At 38.8% G+C, this 17,217-nt stretch overlaps 2 protein-coding genes across 3 annotated transcripts; one reads left to right on the top strand and one right to left on the bottom strand.

Annotated features, from left to right (window-relative positions):
• The first annotated feature begins 540 nt into the window (after positions 1 to 540).
• On the top strand, positions 541 to 6,495 carry LOC105044055 (uncharacterized). The gene is made up of 8 exons (XM_073251405.1): positions 541 to 1,583; positions 1,669 to 1,943; positions 2,011 to 2,076; positions 2,205 to 2,358; positions 2,440 to 2,538; positions 2,644 to 2,710; positions 5,552 to 5,675; positions 5,801 to 6,495. Exons 1-8 carry the CDS (start codon positions 1,464 to 1,466, stop codon positions 6,225 to 6,227), a joined length of 1,332 nt encoding a protein of 443 aa, XP_073107506.1. The 5' UTR covers positions 541 to 1,463; the 3' UTR covers positions 6,228 to 6,495.
• An 861-nt stretch (positions 6,496 to 7,356) lies between these two features.
• LOC105043971 (uncharacterized) lies at positions 7,357 to 11,416 on the bottom strand. 2 transcript variants are annotated; one of them, XM_010921763.4, is made up of 9 exons: positions 11,275 to 11,416; positions 11,068 to 11,185; positions 9,589 to 9,625; positions 9,345 to 9,414; positions 9,045 to 9,149; positions 8,280 to 8,430; positions 8,107 to 8,189; positions 7,832 to 7,925; positions 7,357 to 7,742 (listed from the first exon to the last, which is right to left on the bottom strand). In XM_010921763.4, the coding sequence occupies exons 1-9, from the start codon at positions 11,399 to 11,401 to the stop codon at positions 7,655 to 7,657; spliced, it is 873 nt and encodes a 290-aa protein (XP_010920065.2). In that variant the 5' UTR covers positions 11,402 to 11,416; the 3' UTR covers positions 7,357 to 7,654. The 2 variants fall into 2 exon arrangements, with proteins under 2 accessions (XP_010920065.2, XP_073107505.1); XM_073251404.1 differs by lacking the exons at positions 11,068 to 11,185; positions 11,275 to 11,416 and adding an exon at positions 10,219 to 10,620.
• Positions 11,417 to 17,217: the final 5,801 nt, after the last annotated feature.

Genomic DNA, 17,217 nt, shown 5'->3' with positions numbered 1-17,217 from the left:
GCATCAGGTAGAACTGTCTTGCTCTCGTTCATGACATTGCAGAACGATGAACTCAAGGAAGGGGTGGATTTCCAAGTCACAAGGTGCTATCTATTGTTTTGATCTTCCAACGTCAATGTATCCGATATATATATATATATATTTTCTTCTCATCCATAAAATATGATTCCGGATCCTCTCTTTGTTTTTTTTAATATATAATTTTATATGACTAATTATGTCTGTTAGTCTGAGGAAAAGCTTGCAGTGCTTTTCTTTATGTTTCCGTATGGGTGTGGAGTTAAAATTTTGTAGATTTCAGAATTTCATATCAGATATTTATGTAAATATAAATCTACTTAAATATAAAATTTTATCTTAGACTTGGAAATAACTTGATTTTCCAAATAAATAAGATTTATTTATTTTTTAGAAAAATTCTATAGAAACTCTATGGATGCATCTCTAATTATTTCTCATATGTATGGTTGTATGTATGTATTGAGATACTCATGGATTTATTGATAAGTATATTGACGGAAGTTATCAAGTCTGCGGCCAAAAGATTAACTCTCCATCATGTGCGTGTGTGTGTAGAGAGATACAACTCATGGATTTATTGATTCGTATATTGACGGAAGTTATCAAGTCTGTGCCCGATAGATTCACTCTCCATCATGTCTTCATCAAGTGCTGCATGAATAACAACCGATTTCCCGTATCGCATCATAATCTGTAAAATAAAATCGCATCTTAGTTGCCAGGCTGGAGGAGCCGGGGTCGGTGAAGCTGTTTCCCTTTCCCGCGCCCGCGCCCGCGCCTGCGCCTCTGTCTCTCTCTCTCTCCCTCTCTCAAGTCGATACGTTTCCAAGTAAAAACGATCACTTCTCCAATCGCGTCGCACAAGACCAAGAACCAACGCCAGAGGAAGCCAGAAACAAAGGAAGCCGGCGAGGAGGAGAAAGCGAGGAAAAGGCGAAAAATTGTTCGCCAACGGCTTCAGCAGCGGCGGGAGTCCTCATGAATCCTCCCGGGAGCAACTACAAGTCCCTCTCCGATCCTCAGGCTTTTACCTCTCTCTATCTTCTTTCTTCCGTGCCATCTTCTTGCTTGAATCACCATCATTCATTATTTTTTCTCGATGTTTCACGGTTGCTTATTTGTCTCGGACTACTCTGTTATCTGTGGCGTGGCAAAAGAGCAAATCTGTTGATCTAAACTCTGCATTCACATGAGTTTCATCATGCATCTTTCTCGTCTCTCGAGAAAGAGAGATACGGAAGAATAAGTTTCATCATGCTCTGGCATCAGAGGATTGTTGAACAATTTTTTTAATGATCTCAAGCTCCGAGTCTTGATGTTCAATTTAGGAGAACTTTAAGAAGGAGAAAGGGGAAACAAAAAAGAAGAAGAAAAAAAATAAATTTCCCCTTAAATAATAATAATAATAAGTTGGTGCTTATAATAAGTTTTTCTGATCTATTATGCAGGAGGAGGAGGAGGAGGATGACACACAGAAGCATCTTCAAGTGGAGGCTGTTGAGAATAGCAGGAGCAAAAATTGTTGGGACTGTGCTACAGCTTTTCCGAATGCAGAGGCGATCGTAAGTGCTTGCCAGGGGGGGCGGTTATAGAAACATGAACATGTATGTATGTATGTATGTAATGTCCCTTGTTTGTTGACAACAGGAAGCCCATATGTCCGTCCTAAATAGCAGTAGCAGAAGAAGCATCAGCTTCCCTTTGAAAGCTTCAAGCTCATCCGGAACTGACTTACTAGGAGAGACGCCCTATCATCAACCGCCAATTTATTCTTGCATTACTTATCCATCTCTGCCTGTTGATACAGAAGCACCTTTAATCGCCTCTCCACTGATGAATCATGTTTTTGTGAACCGAGATCGAGATGAGACTAAAAGCATGGCGGCGGCTGCCGAGATTAGCACTAGAAACAAAACGCAAGTGTATGTCGCTTCGTCTGAACCCGATTTTCCCTTTCTCCTCTTTTCATTCCATTCTATCGTGTATCAGGAAAAAACCGACTGGGAAAGACGACAGCCAGCAGTGCTCTTGTAAGAAGTCCAACTGCTTGAAACTGTAAGTGATTCTCGAATTGTTTCTTTCTTTGGGAAGAGAAAAGAATCCTCCTCCTCCACATGCACACCAACAAAATTGCACTCCGTCCTCCTCTTGCATTAATGCTCGCGTCCTCTTTCCATGAGCAGCTACTGTGACTGCTTTGCATCAGGATCATTTTGTGCGGAAGCTTGTCGATGCAATGATTGCTATAATAAATATGAATATGAAGAAATAGTGAGCGAGTCGAAAGAACGGATACAATCTCGCACGCCCAATGCATTTTCTCCTAAGATTATCCGGGTAAGGATTCCTTGCTATGTCCCATTGCTTCATTGATGTTAAAACTGACTGTCCTCATATTTTGCTCCTCATATTTTGCAGCATGATAGTAGGAATATGATAACGACCTCTAGCAGGCACCGAGTAGGATGCAACTGCAGGAAGTCCATGTGCATGAAAAATTACTGCGAATGCTTTAAGGTTCTCTCTCTCTCTCTCTCTCTCTCTCTCATCAGTCGCATGATTTAATTTTATGCTCGATGGGTGCTGATCTATTGTTCTGGTTTTATTATTCCGATCCTGTAGGCTCATGTTGGATGCTCCTCTGTATGCCGATGTGAAGACTGTAAGAATACTTTCGGCGCTAAAAATGGTAAAAGGCCTTTTCAAATACCATACATTGTTGCTCTCTCTAGTATCAGTTTCCCATCCTGTCTTGACCGAATGAGTAGTTACTAAGAAGTTTCATAGTTGATACCAACAGTCACCAAACTACTGAAGATAATAGTATCACGAGCGGTGCCAGTAAAGCATGCATCGGGAGTAGCAGTTCTAATGCAATATCAGAAATCAGTCATTGCACAGGGCCACAGAAAGCATGCTTTATAAAGTAAATAGCCTTATCTCTATTAAATTAGGTGCTTTGTCCAGGAGAAGCTATTACATTGTTCAAGCATGACTAATATTGGAAAACCTTATGGAAGAAAACTGGTGCAAAGTACCCAACATCAAATTTGGTGGTGCCATATACCAAATGCTGGTTGATTAGTACAGAATGAGTTTGAAGACAAACAGACCATGTGAGTTTATGTGACACATATTAAACCTAAATTTTCCAGGTCCAAATGCTGGGTTTTCACTAAACTTTGATTCGGGAGCCAACAAATTAAGTATCTACAACCTTGGAGTAACAAATCTAGTGTTGGGAATTAACATATTGAATAGCTTTACCTGTTCATCTCATGCCTGAACCAACCAACCGAAGCTTATAACAGAGTCCATAATAAAGTTAAGCTTGTGTATCAATAAATTTAACAGCCTTGTTGGTCCATTTTAAAGTTGGAGAGTTTAAGACAGTAGAATTCTAGCCTAGAAACCATTTAATGGAATGCCTTCCAAGAGAAAGCATATAGTATGGTGTCATTGTCATTTCCATACTGGTTTGAATTGTCCAGTGTTTGGAATTTTGACTAATACCCAATTTTGGCTTAGAAACAGTTAAATGAAGTGGCATCATTAATTCATGCAGTTGGAGCTCAGATCTTAGATCTATAAAAATTTCGGTTTTGGCAGAAAAACAAGTCAAGTGGCTTTAAGAAAGAGAGACAGTGTGTGTGTGTACACACACACACATATGTACACACACACACAGAGAGAGACACACACACACATACACATATATATATACACGCATATATATAGCATATAGTATGGTGTCATTGTCATTTCCATACTGGTTTGAATTGTCCAGTGTTTGGAATTTTGGCTAATACCCAATTTTGGCCTAGAAACAGTTAAATGAAGTGGCATCATTAATTCATGCAGTTGGAGCACAGATCTTATATCTATAAAAATTTCGGTTTTGGCAGAAAAACAAGTCAGGTGACTTTAAGAGTGTGTGTGCAGACACACACACACACACACACACACACACACACATGTGTATGTATTTGAATGGAATATGGAGGGAGTGGGGAACCTCCCCTAATATATTTTTTTCTTTTTTTTTTTCTCTTTTGGAAGAATAGATAAAAGAGGCATATAGAAGATTAAAAGGAAAAAGAAATTGCTGTTTTTAAGAGAAGAAAAACATTTCTTAATGGGTTCCAGACAAAAGGAGACTCAGTAAAAAGAGTCTAGGAGCAAACAAGATGCAGCAAGTAAAAGATCCCAATCTTTATTAAGAAAAGAGGAGACAATATTTACATGGAAGAGATAGATGAGAGAAGAGTTTACAAGCACATTGTAGATAGCCTACTTAAAATACGCATATGTCTGTCAGTGGTTTCGGCACTACAAAGGTTCCCCCGCAAGGGGAAGGAATGCAAAATTTTGTGAAGAACCGAAGAGGCCGAGGCATTCCACTTTAAGAAGATTCTTGAAGTCCCATGAGTGCCATGAACAATTGACCCCAACCTTTCTTTAGACAAGCTTGTACTTTCTTCCTCCTCCATGAAGACTGAAGAGTGTGACGGTTAGGATGCCTACCTCTCAGATTCAAACATACCGAGAGGGGAGACCACATTGCTTGGGCAAAAGGGCAGCTGATAAATAGGGGAGAAGCTGTCTCAAGGCAGGAACCACACACAGGGCAACCAACACCAACTCTCCATCCTTTCCTTGCTAAGATTTCGCAGTGTGAAGCTTATTCTTGAGAGCTAGACGCATAAACAGTTTAATCTTCTCTGGCACAACAGCTCCAAAAGTCTATATCAGATTTGATCTCTTTGAAGTTCATGGTTGGTGATCCCTCGCTCATTTGAAGTTTCAGAATGAAAGTCTAAATTGACAAACACGAACCATATCTCTTTCTACTGCTACAATTTGTTGTGTACTAGCTTTAGTTTATAATAGAAATGTACATTGTATTCCCTTGGTTTAAACCAAGCATAAAACTTGTTTGGCTTGATTCATGTTTTAATTTTTGTTAACCATCTCATAGATGGATTGTTATTTTATGCAAGAAGTTCTCTAATTCAAGAATTGTTAAGATGGTCTACTGCACCTGTCAGAATGTAGGAACTTCCATCAAAAAGCTTTGGTATGCAAGGTTCGCCACCTCGATACCAAACCCCATATCGGTACCATCCTATTACAATAATGGTATGCAGTATAGTATGAGACACTGAAATGTATTGAGTGTTGGAACTGTACAAGACTGCATACCAGTTTGGTACTAGTATGGTACCGACTGGCATGGCAAATGTTATGTAATATTGATTTTATTCAATTTATGTATATCACTTAAAATAGTATCTCTAATTTATGTCTAGAAATTATTTTGTGAGCAGATCTATTGAAACTAATGAAACACCTCAGTGCATGAAATGACTGTCAAAAAATCATCAGAGATTTAGAAATAGAGAAAGTTGTAAGGATTCTGCCACCGGGAAACAGGAAGAAAGATCCATTTGATTTCTTTCTTTCTTGATTATATTCTCTCCAAGGTGATGTTGATAGCATGGATTCTTATCTTTTACTTCACTTTATACAGCAAGTGGTGAAATTGGTGAAATGAAAGGGGAATCAGAAACAGTTAAGGTCAAGAGTGACATGACAAAACCTGAGCAATGCCATACAGGCTTCTCCTGTTTGACTCCATGTATCCAAAGCTCAATGTATGTTTCCTGTGGCTACATCGCATGTGTTTGCACTGAGTCATTTAACGTTCATTTGCTTTCTTTGATGCACATGACTATCTGCCTGGTTTACCTTGCTCAGTTCTATCTATATTTGTTTGCAGTCAAAATGAGCCTAATCCATCAGTGGCACCAGGTACATCTGTTTTATCATCTTATACAGATTCCTGGAACTCTCCAATTGATTCAACAAGCAGAACTAGTTTCGTGAAAGCAGGACAAGGAACTCAAACTTTTAGCTCCCATTATCAGGCATCAGGCAGTCATGATGCAGAGAATTTTGGTTCATTCTTACCCCACTGTGATCACTCTGGCAGAAACGTATTCGGTCCTTCGTCAAATTCCAATCTTTTACAGATGAATGTAATTCAAGGAAGAGATCACTTGTCAGTTAATTCGCTTCCTCTCACTGGTGAAAGCTCTAACGAATTAGACTCGGATTCAAATTGTGGACCCTGCAACAATCTAGAACACAATTATGATATCCTGAAGGATTCTTCTTCAAATATTAAGCCAGTGAAAACGAGCTGATCCAACCAAGAGTCATTATCTCCATCACACAAAAACATTCAGGAGACACAGTCGACCGTGTCCCCCAGATGAAGCAGTTGAAGATGCTCATCTATCACATGCCTCCATTTCCTTATTGAACTCCTTCCAGTAGTAGTAGGCAGCAAGTCAGTAACATTTGTTTATAGCCAATTGTTTTTTTGCTTTTTCATTTGTCACTATGTTTTTCTCTCTCTTGATATTGCGATTGTCAGTGTTTTCCCATGTTGGACTACAGTGAAGTCCTGTCTCTCTCACATAGTCGCAAATACATAGAAACATGCATGCACGTGAGTTTATAAATATGCTTTTTCTGAGAAAATAAATATACAATTTTTTTACTTTTTTTTTTTTTTCCCTGTTGATTGGGGATTTTTGCAGTTTGGTAGTATTTTTCCACTCTTGAGGCTATGGTATAACCATTAGCATCGACAGGCAAAGGCTGTAAAGATACTTTTGATCTCATCAAAATGATGCTGGCACCAGTGGCAGTAGGTATCAATCATATTTTTGTTGTATCAGCGCATCAACTGGTGTTTTTTTGTTCATCTCTCGTTATTCATTGTGCCAATAAACACAAGTACGTCAAGTATGTGAGCAGAAGTTTTCTCCTTAAGCCAACACTTGCTATTATTCTGTAGAATGTGAAGGACAGGGGCCAGCCGGTTACGACCTTGGATTATTTGTTATTTGCTTTGCACATAAGGTGTGGCCCTAACTTGCTTATTTAATGCGGCACAGTTTGTCCTAGGACTTGAGATCGAGAATGGTCTCTTTTGTATATGCATATGAGCTTGTTTTTTGGTAGCCATGCATGCGAGCTCGTTTATCATGGTTGCTGTGCTCATCAGTGGAGAGAATTGAGGATAGAAGGCACTTTGAGCATCCTGTACTAATATTTGAATTGAAGATAGAAGGCACTTTGAGCATCCTGTACTAATATCACTAATATTTGGATGCTTGTTCCTCCAGTGCAGTGCTTACACAAAGATGCAGTATCCTCATGCATTAGAGCATCACTAGCTCTCCAAAACAGAGATTATGCATTCAATCCAATGTTGAGTGTAAACCACAAAATAATTCTGGGAGATGCCACCACCTCATTCAATGAGCTCAAATATAACTAATAATACTGCAGTTTGCATAGAGGATCGATGTTGATTAAAATTAACAACATACAAATTTTACCATTGCTGGGGAGTCTCAACCACCAGGAAATAGGCGCTTAACATTACATAACATCTGAAAGAGTGATATTGCCATAGATATCCCAAGCCAACCAGCCGAGGAAACAAGCATGTGAATGTGTGTGTTGTGCGTGCGTGCGTGTCTACTCATCGCAGTTATTAGACACCTCTTTTCCCCCATTTGATGGTGTTATCAGAGAAAGACCTACCGAAACTCCCCAGTTATGAGCGGGACCTGTCTAGCCCCAACCTTGCAGCAAGCCACTTGCAAACATCATCCATTTCTTCAGGGACCGTGTAGTGGCCAAGCCTGCATGGTGCCAATAACTTAATCATGTAAAAAGCGGCTGATACTCTAATTAGCTGGGAGAAATCATGCTGAACAAATGTTTTCATTACCCATTGTAAGTTTTGACCGTTAAATTCCGAAATCCAGATGATCTTAAAACCTCAGCAGATCTTTCCCCATGTTTGTAGAGGACCACATCATCCTCTGCAAAAATAGACAAAGCGAATATCAAGACACCTAGAATCGATCGATCGCTTCTCCAATTTCAATGCAATGTCACTATTTAAGCTATGACTTGTTGCTCACTAAGAATATGCGGCATGGCAGAAAATAATTGGTGTTAGAGAATGCATTCAAGGTTCTAACAGCTTAGTTGCGTGGATACCTCTTCCATGACAGACCAGAAGAGGCAAGGAGGCAGCCCGCCTCGCAGCATCTTGTGAACTTTCCACCTTGTACTTCAAGGTCCTACATATATAGCATGTGTGGAATAAAACGAAGGGCTTGATTTCGATTGAGATATGAGAAAGGATGGAAGGATGCCAGATTTGAACGTACCTAGAACATGGAAGCCAGCCACTTAGACCAATAACTGCACTTAAGTTGACCGGATACAGATTACTGTTTCCATATCTACCATAAGCGTAGCAAGAGGCAGAGTATAGGGCAGTTGCAGCACCCATGCTAAAGCCACCAATACCGAGTTTTACTGTGACAACCAATTTAATATTCCTGACGTTACCAAGCATTCTGGATTACAAGCCCATATACATGCTATAGCATAGGTGATACATAAGATATGGCAAATTGCAACATAATTTCTTTTTAACATCTAGGACACTTCCACATTTTTCTGCATTCTTTTTCATTTTAACTGAAACCTAAATCTTGCTAGGTTATTTGCACATCTATTAGTTTCAACCCAAAAATATTAAAAAAGAGGCAAATTCTTTGCTTGTCATTGTGCTCTTTTTTCAAGAGAGAGATAGGAAGATCTGTCTGCATTATAATTACCCAGGCCAAATGCTTGAGGATGCAGCTCCCATGACTCAATTTCACCAAACAGAGAGCTTAACATTATAGTAATTTATTTGGCTAATCGCCCTCTCTCCATGGGAAGGTAGATCTCGATTCCAAACCCCCATTGGAGAGTGTGAAAGTGTTTCTGTTTCGTTGCATGTGTGGGTCAACATTCGTCAGCTTATGATTAAAAGAAAAAAAAAGAAATATATAAGCCCATATGAATACATGAACTTCCTGACCTAATAAGTATGTGCAAATACAGTGAAGAACAAGCAAAATACCCTTCTTTTTAAGACCTACCATCAGCAGGCTCGGTTGACAAGAGGTTTGCAACATGCGCAGCTGAAACATCCATTCCTTCAACATCATCAGGACCATCGTCTGAAAGGTCCCTAACATCAAACCCTACAAAAAAAGAAAAAAAAAAAAGAAAAAATATGAGTGTGCTTCTTCGCTCTGCATTGGATGAGATCTTGACGCGACCATCGGTGAAAAAAATAGAACAAGTTGCGAAATGACATCAAAACCAGCTAGCATATATGTAATTTGATAGTTGTTCAAAACAAAGCTGGGATTTGGTAATTGAGCTAGAGAAATTACAGGCAGTGCACGGGAATCCACCGAAAGCTGCCACAGGTCGGGTAGGAGCAGTGGGGCATATCCATTTAATCTGCACTTGATGAGCTTTGGTGAAAATAGGCTACTAAAATTTATGCAAGCAAACCACCAAATTATGCAGCAACCAAGTTTAAAAGTTGATAGCTTGGAAGTTTTCAAGTGTGTGATGTAATTCGAGAAGTTTTCAAGTGTTTTAGAGTAGAACGTACATAATCATTCTACTTACATTTGGAAGAGGAAGAGTTTCCAAGAGCTGGGACCAGCTGCAAAAGAAATCCAGAAATAAGAAATGACGCATGCATGCATGTTTGGGAAATTCATCGAAGTAATTAAGGAATGAACGTTGCATGATCCACATTTGAAAGCAGATTAATTATGATCGATGATAAAAGACAGCGGTCAGCATTTGGTTTCCATGTGCCAATTCCAGCAACAATCCAACAACACACGTACGTACGTTTATTTATATATATGATACCAACACGTGCAAGAAGGTCGTGGGCGGTGGGAGGAGATAGGGGGGTAGAAGAGCAAAACGCAAAACCGACCCAACATGTAGCATCATCTATATATGTTCATTATATCAAGAAGCATCAACGTTTTTTCACAAAAATAAAAAAGATACCGGTATAATCATCGGCTCAACGAGAACGGCTCAGGAGCAAAGAGAACACCTTAGTTTTCACTTGGCACTACTTTTGAGTATGCATGCATGCCAATGTACTCGACATGCATGGATGTACTTCATCGATTATCGTAAAATAAAGGAGAAAATATATATGCTACTAAGATACTAAGGTTTGAGGCAGAAAAAAGAAGAGACTTGAAGCAAAAAGCAGCGCATGCAGGAAGGCACCAGTAAACTCTTGTTTTGTTCGGCATGCATCGATCGAGTACCCAGAAGTAGCAGCTAGCTAGTGTAGAAGAGAGAGACGAATAACTTCCTGGAGGAGGTGGAAACCAAAACACCGAAGTACCAGTGGTCCAGGAATCAAGCCTTCAGGCATATTATCTCTTCTCTAATTCATGACCGTCCTAATCCAAGCAAGTCACTAAAAGAAAGGATAAGATATGACGAGCGCAAGGTAGTATTGTCTTGATTAATTATATAGTGTGTTCACGGCTGTCGTGACCCCTCCAATCGAATCATTTGGAGTGGGAATCTTAATTTGCATGAAGTAGACAGAGAGAGTGCCCAAGTGTCAAGAAGACATGATTCCCCATGAACTGCCAAGAAGGCATTGACATTCCCCACCTCCTCTCATTCCCTCACTCTGCACCAAAAAGAGAACAACAGCATATACCAAGCACATGCTTTCCGAAAGAAGCAAAAACATTATATATCATTTCAGATAAAGTAATACTAGGAATACGCACTGGAGGAAGGGCAAAAAAAAAAAAAGGGAGCGAAGTCATGGGCACAAGAATACTGAAAAAACCATCTCGTATAAAGTGTAGGCGTTCATAGGACAAACTTGTATAACACGTACTTTGGTAATTAATGTTCGCACAGACCACAAATTAATAATTTTCTCTCGAGATAACTCGAGCAACCGCGTACTAGAATCTCATGTCTCGAATTATAAGGCGGAGTCATTCAGAAGCCTACCAGTGATCGGGCAATTTCTTAGCTTCAGCATGCATCAAGGTGCAATATGCAAAGGCGAAAGAAAGTTAATTTGGTTACTGATGAATAAATAAATACCTCGCTCCATTATCACCTAGACCATGAAGCCACACTATAGTGGCCTGGTGCCTTCCCTTTGGTCTGACCACATAGGTTCTCCCGTACTCAAAAGACCTCCTAGTCGCACTCCTAGGACCTGCATTTGTCCATTTCAACACACCAAACCACTATAAAAAAGCGACTACAGCTCTACAGTGTAGCAAAGAAAAGGATTTGTGATGAAACCAGAAGCATAAGAGCTGCTCCCGTAGTTCATCTTGGTGGCACAAGTGGAAACCCCTGCCTCCTGAGATGAGTGCTTGCTGCTGTCCTGCAATGAAGAATCGCCCAATTGACCTCTATTTATACACATCCGTGGCAAGTAGAATGTATCCCATTCGCACTAGGCTACTGCTTACACCAGCTTGCAAGCAGTTGCTGGAAAAGGCCTATGAGCCCAAGGTAAAAAGGGGGACAGACAGCACCGAATAAGGAAAGATAAAGGTAGGAGGGAAAGCATGGAAGCTTTTTTTTTTTTTTTCTTCCCCCTCGGGTAGAGAATCTATGGGGCACACCACACATTCCCATGCATGTGCAATTGAGACGATAAGAGACAGGAACCATCGAGCCAATAAGAGACGAAGTGAAAATATAAAGGAAAAAGTTGGGGAATGAAGAAAGGCAGTTCTGATGCTGGGATTTGCATGCAGGAATCAATGCCTGGGGGCAGTGGAGAGGGAACCCCGAGAATCTACACTAAATAATGATACATCAAATAAAGCTTTCGCTACCGGCCTTCTCAATGTCATAACCCACCCCCTAAGAATCACATCATGATCACGTCATGCATACGGTAGTTGTATATTGTATCTTAATCAACAGAACATGAGGTGGGAGGTGGAAAGAAAATCAAGAATAATGAACATCAAGTATCAAAAGCATGGCAGAGATAAAAGAAAGGAGACGGAAGTTGAAATTGAAGAGAAACAGCAAAAACATAGGATTTTTTTTTTCTGTTTCTGTTTCTGTTTCATAATTTTGGCATTTTCTGCGTGGAATACTTTGTCCAGATTTATACCTAAAGATTAATTTGTCATCAGTCAATTATTATTAAAAAAAAAAAAAGGGGGGGCAAAAGATATTGATCGATCAAGATTTGGTTCATTGGTTTATACATGATGACTATGTTTTATCACCTGCACTCATATAAGTAGCCGCATATCGATGGTCTTTTGCTGGAATTTAACTTTCAGAAAGAAATTATATATTCAGATAGAGAAGGAAATCATGAGGGAAACCTCACTATTGGAATACCCAGGACACGAATTAAGCAACCATCCCAGGTGAAGTTTGGGTTGGAAAATAATTCTCTCTTTCGTAACAGACAACTAGAAGACCCCATGGACTCTCTCTGACACATATCCTCGTAGAAGAGTATACGGCAGATGTACCACGGTGTCTGCACCAAATAGCCAACTTCAACCCGCAGGTATCTTAGAACTAATAGAATTCTTCCCTATAGCAAAGGTTCGATCCACTCTAGAGAAACGACATTTGAAATCAGATTGAATAAAATTTGTAAGCATTCCCCCTCTTTCTAATTATCCCATCTCTCTCTTCTATGCCTACCTTATTTTATGTTATATTCATAAATTATATATATTAGATGCATCGGTATGGCAAAAATTTAGATTAAATAAAAGTTGATTTGATACCTATACTTTTGATTATCTTGCATGTTTTACTTTTCTTTTTTCTTTTAATCAGTCGGCAATATTGAGCTCTGTTATTCGAGGCGTGAAAAAGAAACCAAGGATTTCTTTCACTGATCTAAATCAAATAATATATATATATATTAGAAAAATATTAAAATTAGAGGTTGTGGATATGAAAAATAACTTTAAAAAAAAAAAAAATCAGTCGCAAGAAAAAAATACTGAAATATGAAAACAGTAGGTCCTAGATACGGAGCCCATCGCATAATTATTCCAAGGTTCATTCATTATTTGTACAGAAATGAGCAGTGGTTCGTAGTGAAAGTGAACAGAGTGGGGGAAAATTAATAATCAGATGGGATGCGCTCTGTTCTTTCTCATTAGCGAAGGGCCTCTTCTGTACCTAGTAGGGCCCGGCTGGTAGTACCTTTCCAGTGAGTGGATCGAATCGAAACGACCCTTCATTCATTGCCTAATGCCACGCGGTATCTGGTAATCCGACTCAACCTTGACTCGAGCCCGTTTATTTATATTTTGGGGGACGGGACTTCCTCCACCAGGATGAAGGCGGTGAATCTGATCTTTTTATTTGATACAGTACGTATGATCGAAGAGGAGTCTGGGCCACTTCAACTTTTGTGTTTTAGGTTGGTTAATTTGGGAATCCCTTTTGCGAGTGGCAGCTCCATCCATCCCTCGCGATGCACACTGGATGAACTACTCTAAACTACCATCCCCTTTTTCTCCTCTTTATGGGGGAATAATAGATAATATCAGAAACGTTTGCTAGCTTCCAATTAGGCCCGTCAACTCCTCCTAGAATCTCATGCAACTTCTTCTTCTTTCCATTTTCTATTGTTTGCATGGGGGATGATGGCGAACCACTAAGGAACTAGCTCTAGACATAATGAAACAATTAATGATGACCCCAATTAATTTGATATAAATTAGAATGTTACAAGAGATGCAAAGTGCGACTGATATTTGCCTGCAAGAACCTCGCTAGACACAGACACTTGATTAATTCCCTTGCTGACACACTGCGTGACCTGCATATATACATCCTCTCGTGTATGGCCCCCCTGTGATATATTCGGGACTACTGTGGCGCATATGATTCATAAGTGGGCGGCTGCGAGTGTTAGGTATGTCTTGAGTTTGCAAGCTCCAAAGAGAGTTTTTTTTTTTTTTCTCCTCTTCCTCTGGAACAAAATGTAGTGCAACAAACAAAACCAGCAAAATAAAATGAAAAAGATCCTCCAACCGTCATACCTGTTTTGTTTGGACCATACGATTAGTTAGTCGAGGATGTAGAGATAAAGCCTCCACAGACCAGACTAACATGATCATCATAGAACATCACTTTTGAGTCCAAATCAACTTATCCTATTATATGTATTTTTTGTAAACCTAAAGGAAGAGTGCAATTGATTCTTTTAGCCATTAGCTATATTGAGGGCTATGATTTAAGAGAAAATTTTTTGTATTCTATAATCTTCTATTTTTTATAAGGAAGCTTTTGCACCGTTTCTGCTTATAGACAAAAATTAATAAAACAAACCACATAAATATTGTGTTGTTGTTCTTTGTACTTTTTTTCCTTCCTACTTCATGATCCCTCTCCTACATGTCGCAACAGTGAGGAAAGCCAACCCGCACATATATTTACAAATAATGACTCCCTTTTGATAAATAAAATAACATCAACAGATTTTCACGATGAATTGCACTTGAAGGGAAAGTACAGGAGTCATAACTTTTTCTTTTTTGAGTTTCATTTATCACTTAATAAGTTAACATGAACCAAAAGTCATGCCATATCTCATGTAATTGATCCCTTCAGGCACACCTTTTTGATATTATTTTTAATTTGCATATCACAAATGTAAACAAGGTGAGTCACCATCATTTTTCCTAGGAAAAAATATGCCATCCACTTTCCTTGCAATGCAATTTTACATCCTTATCCAAATAATATCACATTTGTCCGATCCTCATGTCTAGTTGCGAACCCTGAACAGACTACTAATGGTAAGTTGGACGAAAGTGAGGATGGCATCCAGTCATCATGCCCCATATGCCACAGGCGGCACATATATTACAATGGCTAGGATAAAGGGTCACGAGCAGCCTACGGACGGTTCGAATTGAGGATGGATTTTCGGAGGTAGTATCTATCTATATGCATAAGGATCCGGATTCATGAATCTTTTTGTTGGAAAAGTAAGAGCATTGAACCATTTCCTACAAAACTATTATTTAGAAGTAGCATCTTGTCGTTGCATCGGAACATATAAATGTTGACTAATCTGAGTAATATAAAATTTGGCAAAATGATATAGTTGAATATTGAAAAAATTAGATTATTCGGAAAGATAATATATGATTTTAGTGATTGCATTTCTTCGTCTCAAACCATTGTTTTATTTATTTTTTTCCTTCTGAACACTTTCCTTGAGTTCATCTTTTTTTTTTTTTTTTTTTTTTTTGTATTTCCAAGAATTTCTTGGAAGACCTACAAGATCAATTCATTTTTTTCTTTGACAGATGATCCGAAGTTTATTTGCATTTGAATTTTACTAAGAGGTCCACTAGAGATTAAAAATTCTTTTAGGCAAAAAATAAGGTATTTTTTTTGTCCCTGAAAATAAGAAAAAGGTTGATATATTCAAAATAATTATATATTTACAATACACCATCTCAATTCATCATATTTCATTGTTTTATTTTGTGGATAATATTGCTTTGTATCGAGGTGACTTGACACCAAATTGCGCAACAACAACAAGAAGAATTTTGGTATCGTTACCTTTTTTTTTTTTTTTTTTTGGGTAAAATTGTTACCTCTCCCTGATCTAGTGTCTGAACTTTCAACCCTGAGAATTGAACTCAGACTGGGCTCTCTTTATTCGTCAGCTACTGGTGGGGTGCTGTCCAAATCATTTTGCGTCGACTTTTCTATGAACAAGGAATGACCATGGGGAACATTTTCTTTGGTCAGCAAACCTGGGTCGGTAGGTGATCCAGCTTACCTCCGCATGAGTTAATTCATAACATTCCTTGGATCAGCGAAACTAACAAAACACTTTCTATGATTTTATCATGTCCGGCCACGAAGACAAACATGGGAATGACCCCATTGAGTGGTTGATTGTAGGATCGCCGGAAGGCGTGCTTGGAGCTTTGTCATGGTCGGAAACAACCAAGAAGCTAGATGAGCAGGAAGGGTAGCTCTGGGAAGGGTAGGCACGTAGAATCTAATTGATTATCGAATGTCAAGCCCTTTGTTCATATCCCTATCAACCACTGTCGAATATGATTGAAAGCAGTACCATCATCCTTTCTCTTTTTGCTTGTCAGAAAAATTGAAGATGCACGGGAACTGATTCTATTCTCGACTTTGCGCCCGGACATGGATATGGACCTCTGCAACCGTGAATTGGGTTTCTGTAGGTGCACGTACATGCGTCATAGGTTTTACCATACGAGAAATTCTGTGTGTACCGTGGCCCATGGGTGGTGTTGAAGTGCACCGTCTTATCCGATTGACCTTCGTAGCCATCGTTTTTCAACGTACATTCAAAGCCTGCAGTTTTATTTTTTTTTTTAAATTTTAAATGACAAAAATGCTCCTCCTCTTTTGAAAAAATTATAAAATAATTCGTCAAATTATGACTTCCTGCATGCAGAATGTCATAATATGACTCAGAAAATTATTATGATATCTTGTGGTATATTATGATATCCTGCGTAAAATTATGATTTTCTGCATGCAGGATGTCATAATATGGTCCAAGATGTCATAATATGGGAGGGGCATTTTTGTCCAATTATTTTTCAATGCGCATTTAATGTCTGCAGTTCCGTTTTTTCGTTTAAAAATTTTGAATGATAAAAATATCTTTACTCTTTGAAAAAAAATTACGATATCCTGCATCAAATTATGACTTACTGCATGCAGAATGTCATAATGTTGACACAAAATATCATAATTTATTCCAAAGAATAGGAGTTTTTTGTCACTCAAAATTTCAAACGAAAAAAATAAAATGCACGTTGAAAAATGATGGCTAGATGGACCAATTAGATAAAATGATACACTCTACATCGGATTTTCTACGCCGCCTTTGGTGCATAAAGAATTTCCCTTTGCTATATATGTGGATGCTTCAATATCTTATGTGCCGATGTAAATTTGGGACATCAAATTTCCAAATACATTGGAGGGACGCGTGGAGTAATTAACAGACATGATATTCTATATTATCTAGAGTCATCTTTGGGTCTGGCCTTTATCAATATTCCTCTCTCCTCAAACCCCTATATTAGCATCGCAAGCAAGTAGCTACGTGCTAGGAGAATTTTATCGTGCCATTCTCATTAATTAGGGCATGAAAGCATCCCCTTCTGCGTATCATGGTTACAGATTCGACAATGTTGTGAATCGAAAGCATAGCTTAGACTTCTCTCAAAG

This window comes from Elaeis guineensis, chromosome 2 (genome assembly GCF_000442705.2).
Source record: "Elaeis guineensis isolate ETL-2024a chromosome 2, EG11, whole genome shotgun sequence".
In the NCBI taxonomy this organism is placed as follows: Eukaryota; Viridiplantae; Streptophyta; class Magnoliopsida; order Arecales; family Arecaceae; genus Elaeis; species Elaeis guineensis.
This window is presented reverse-complemented; position numbering and strand designations above follow the sequence as displayed.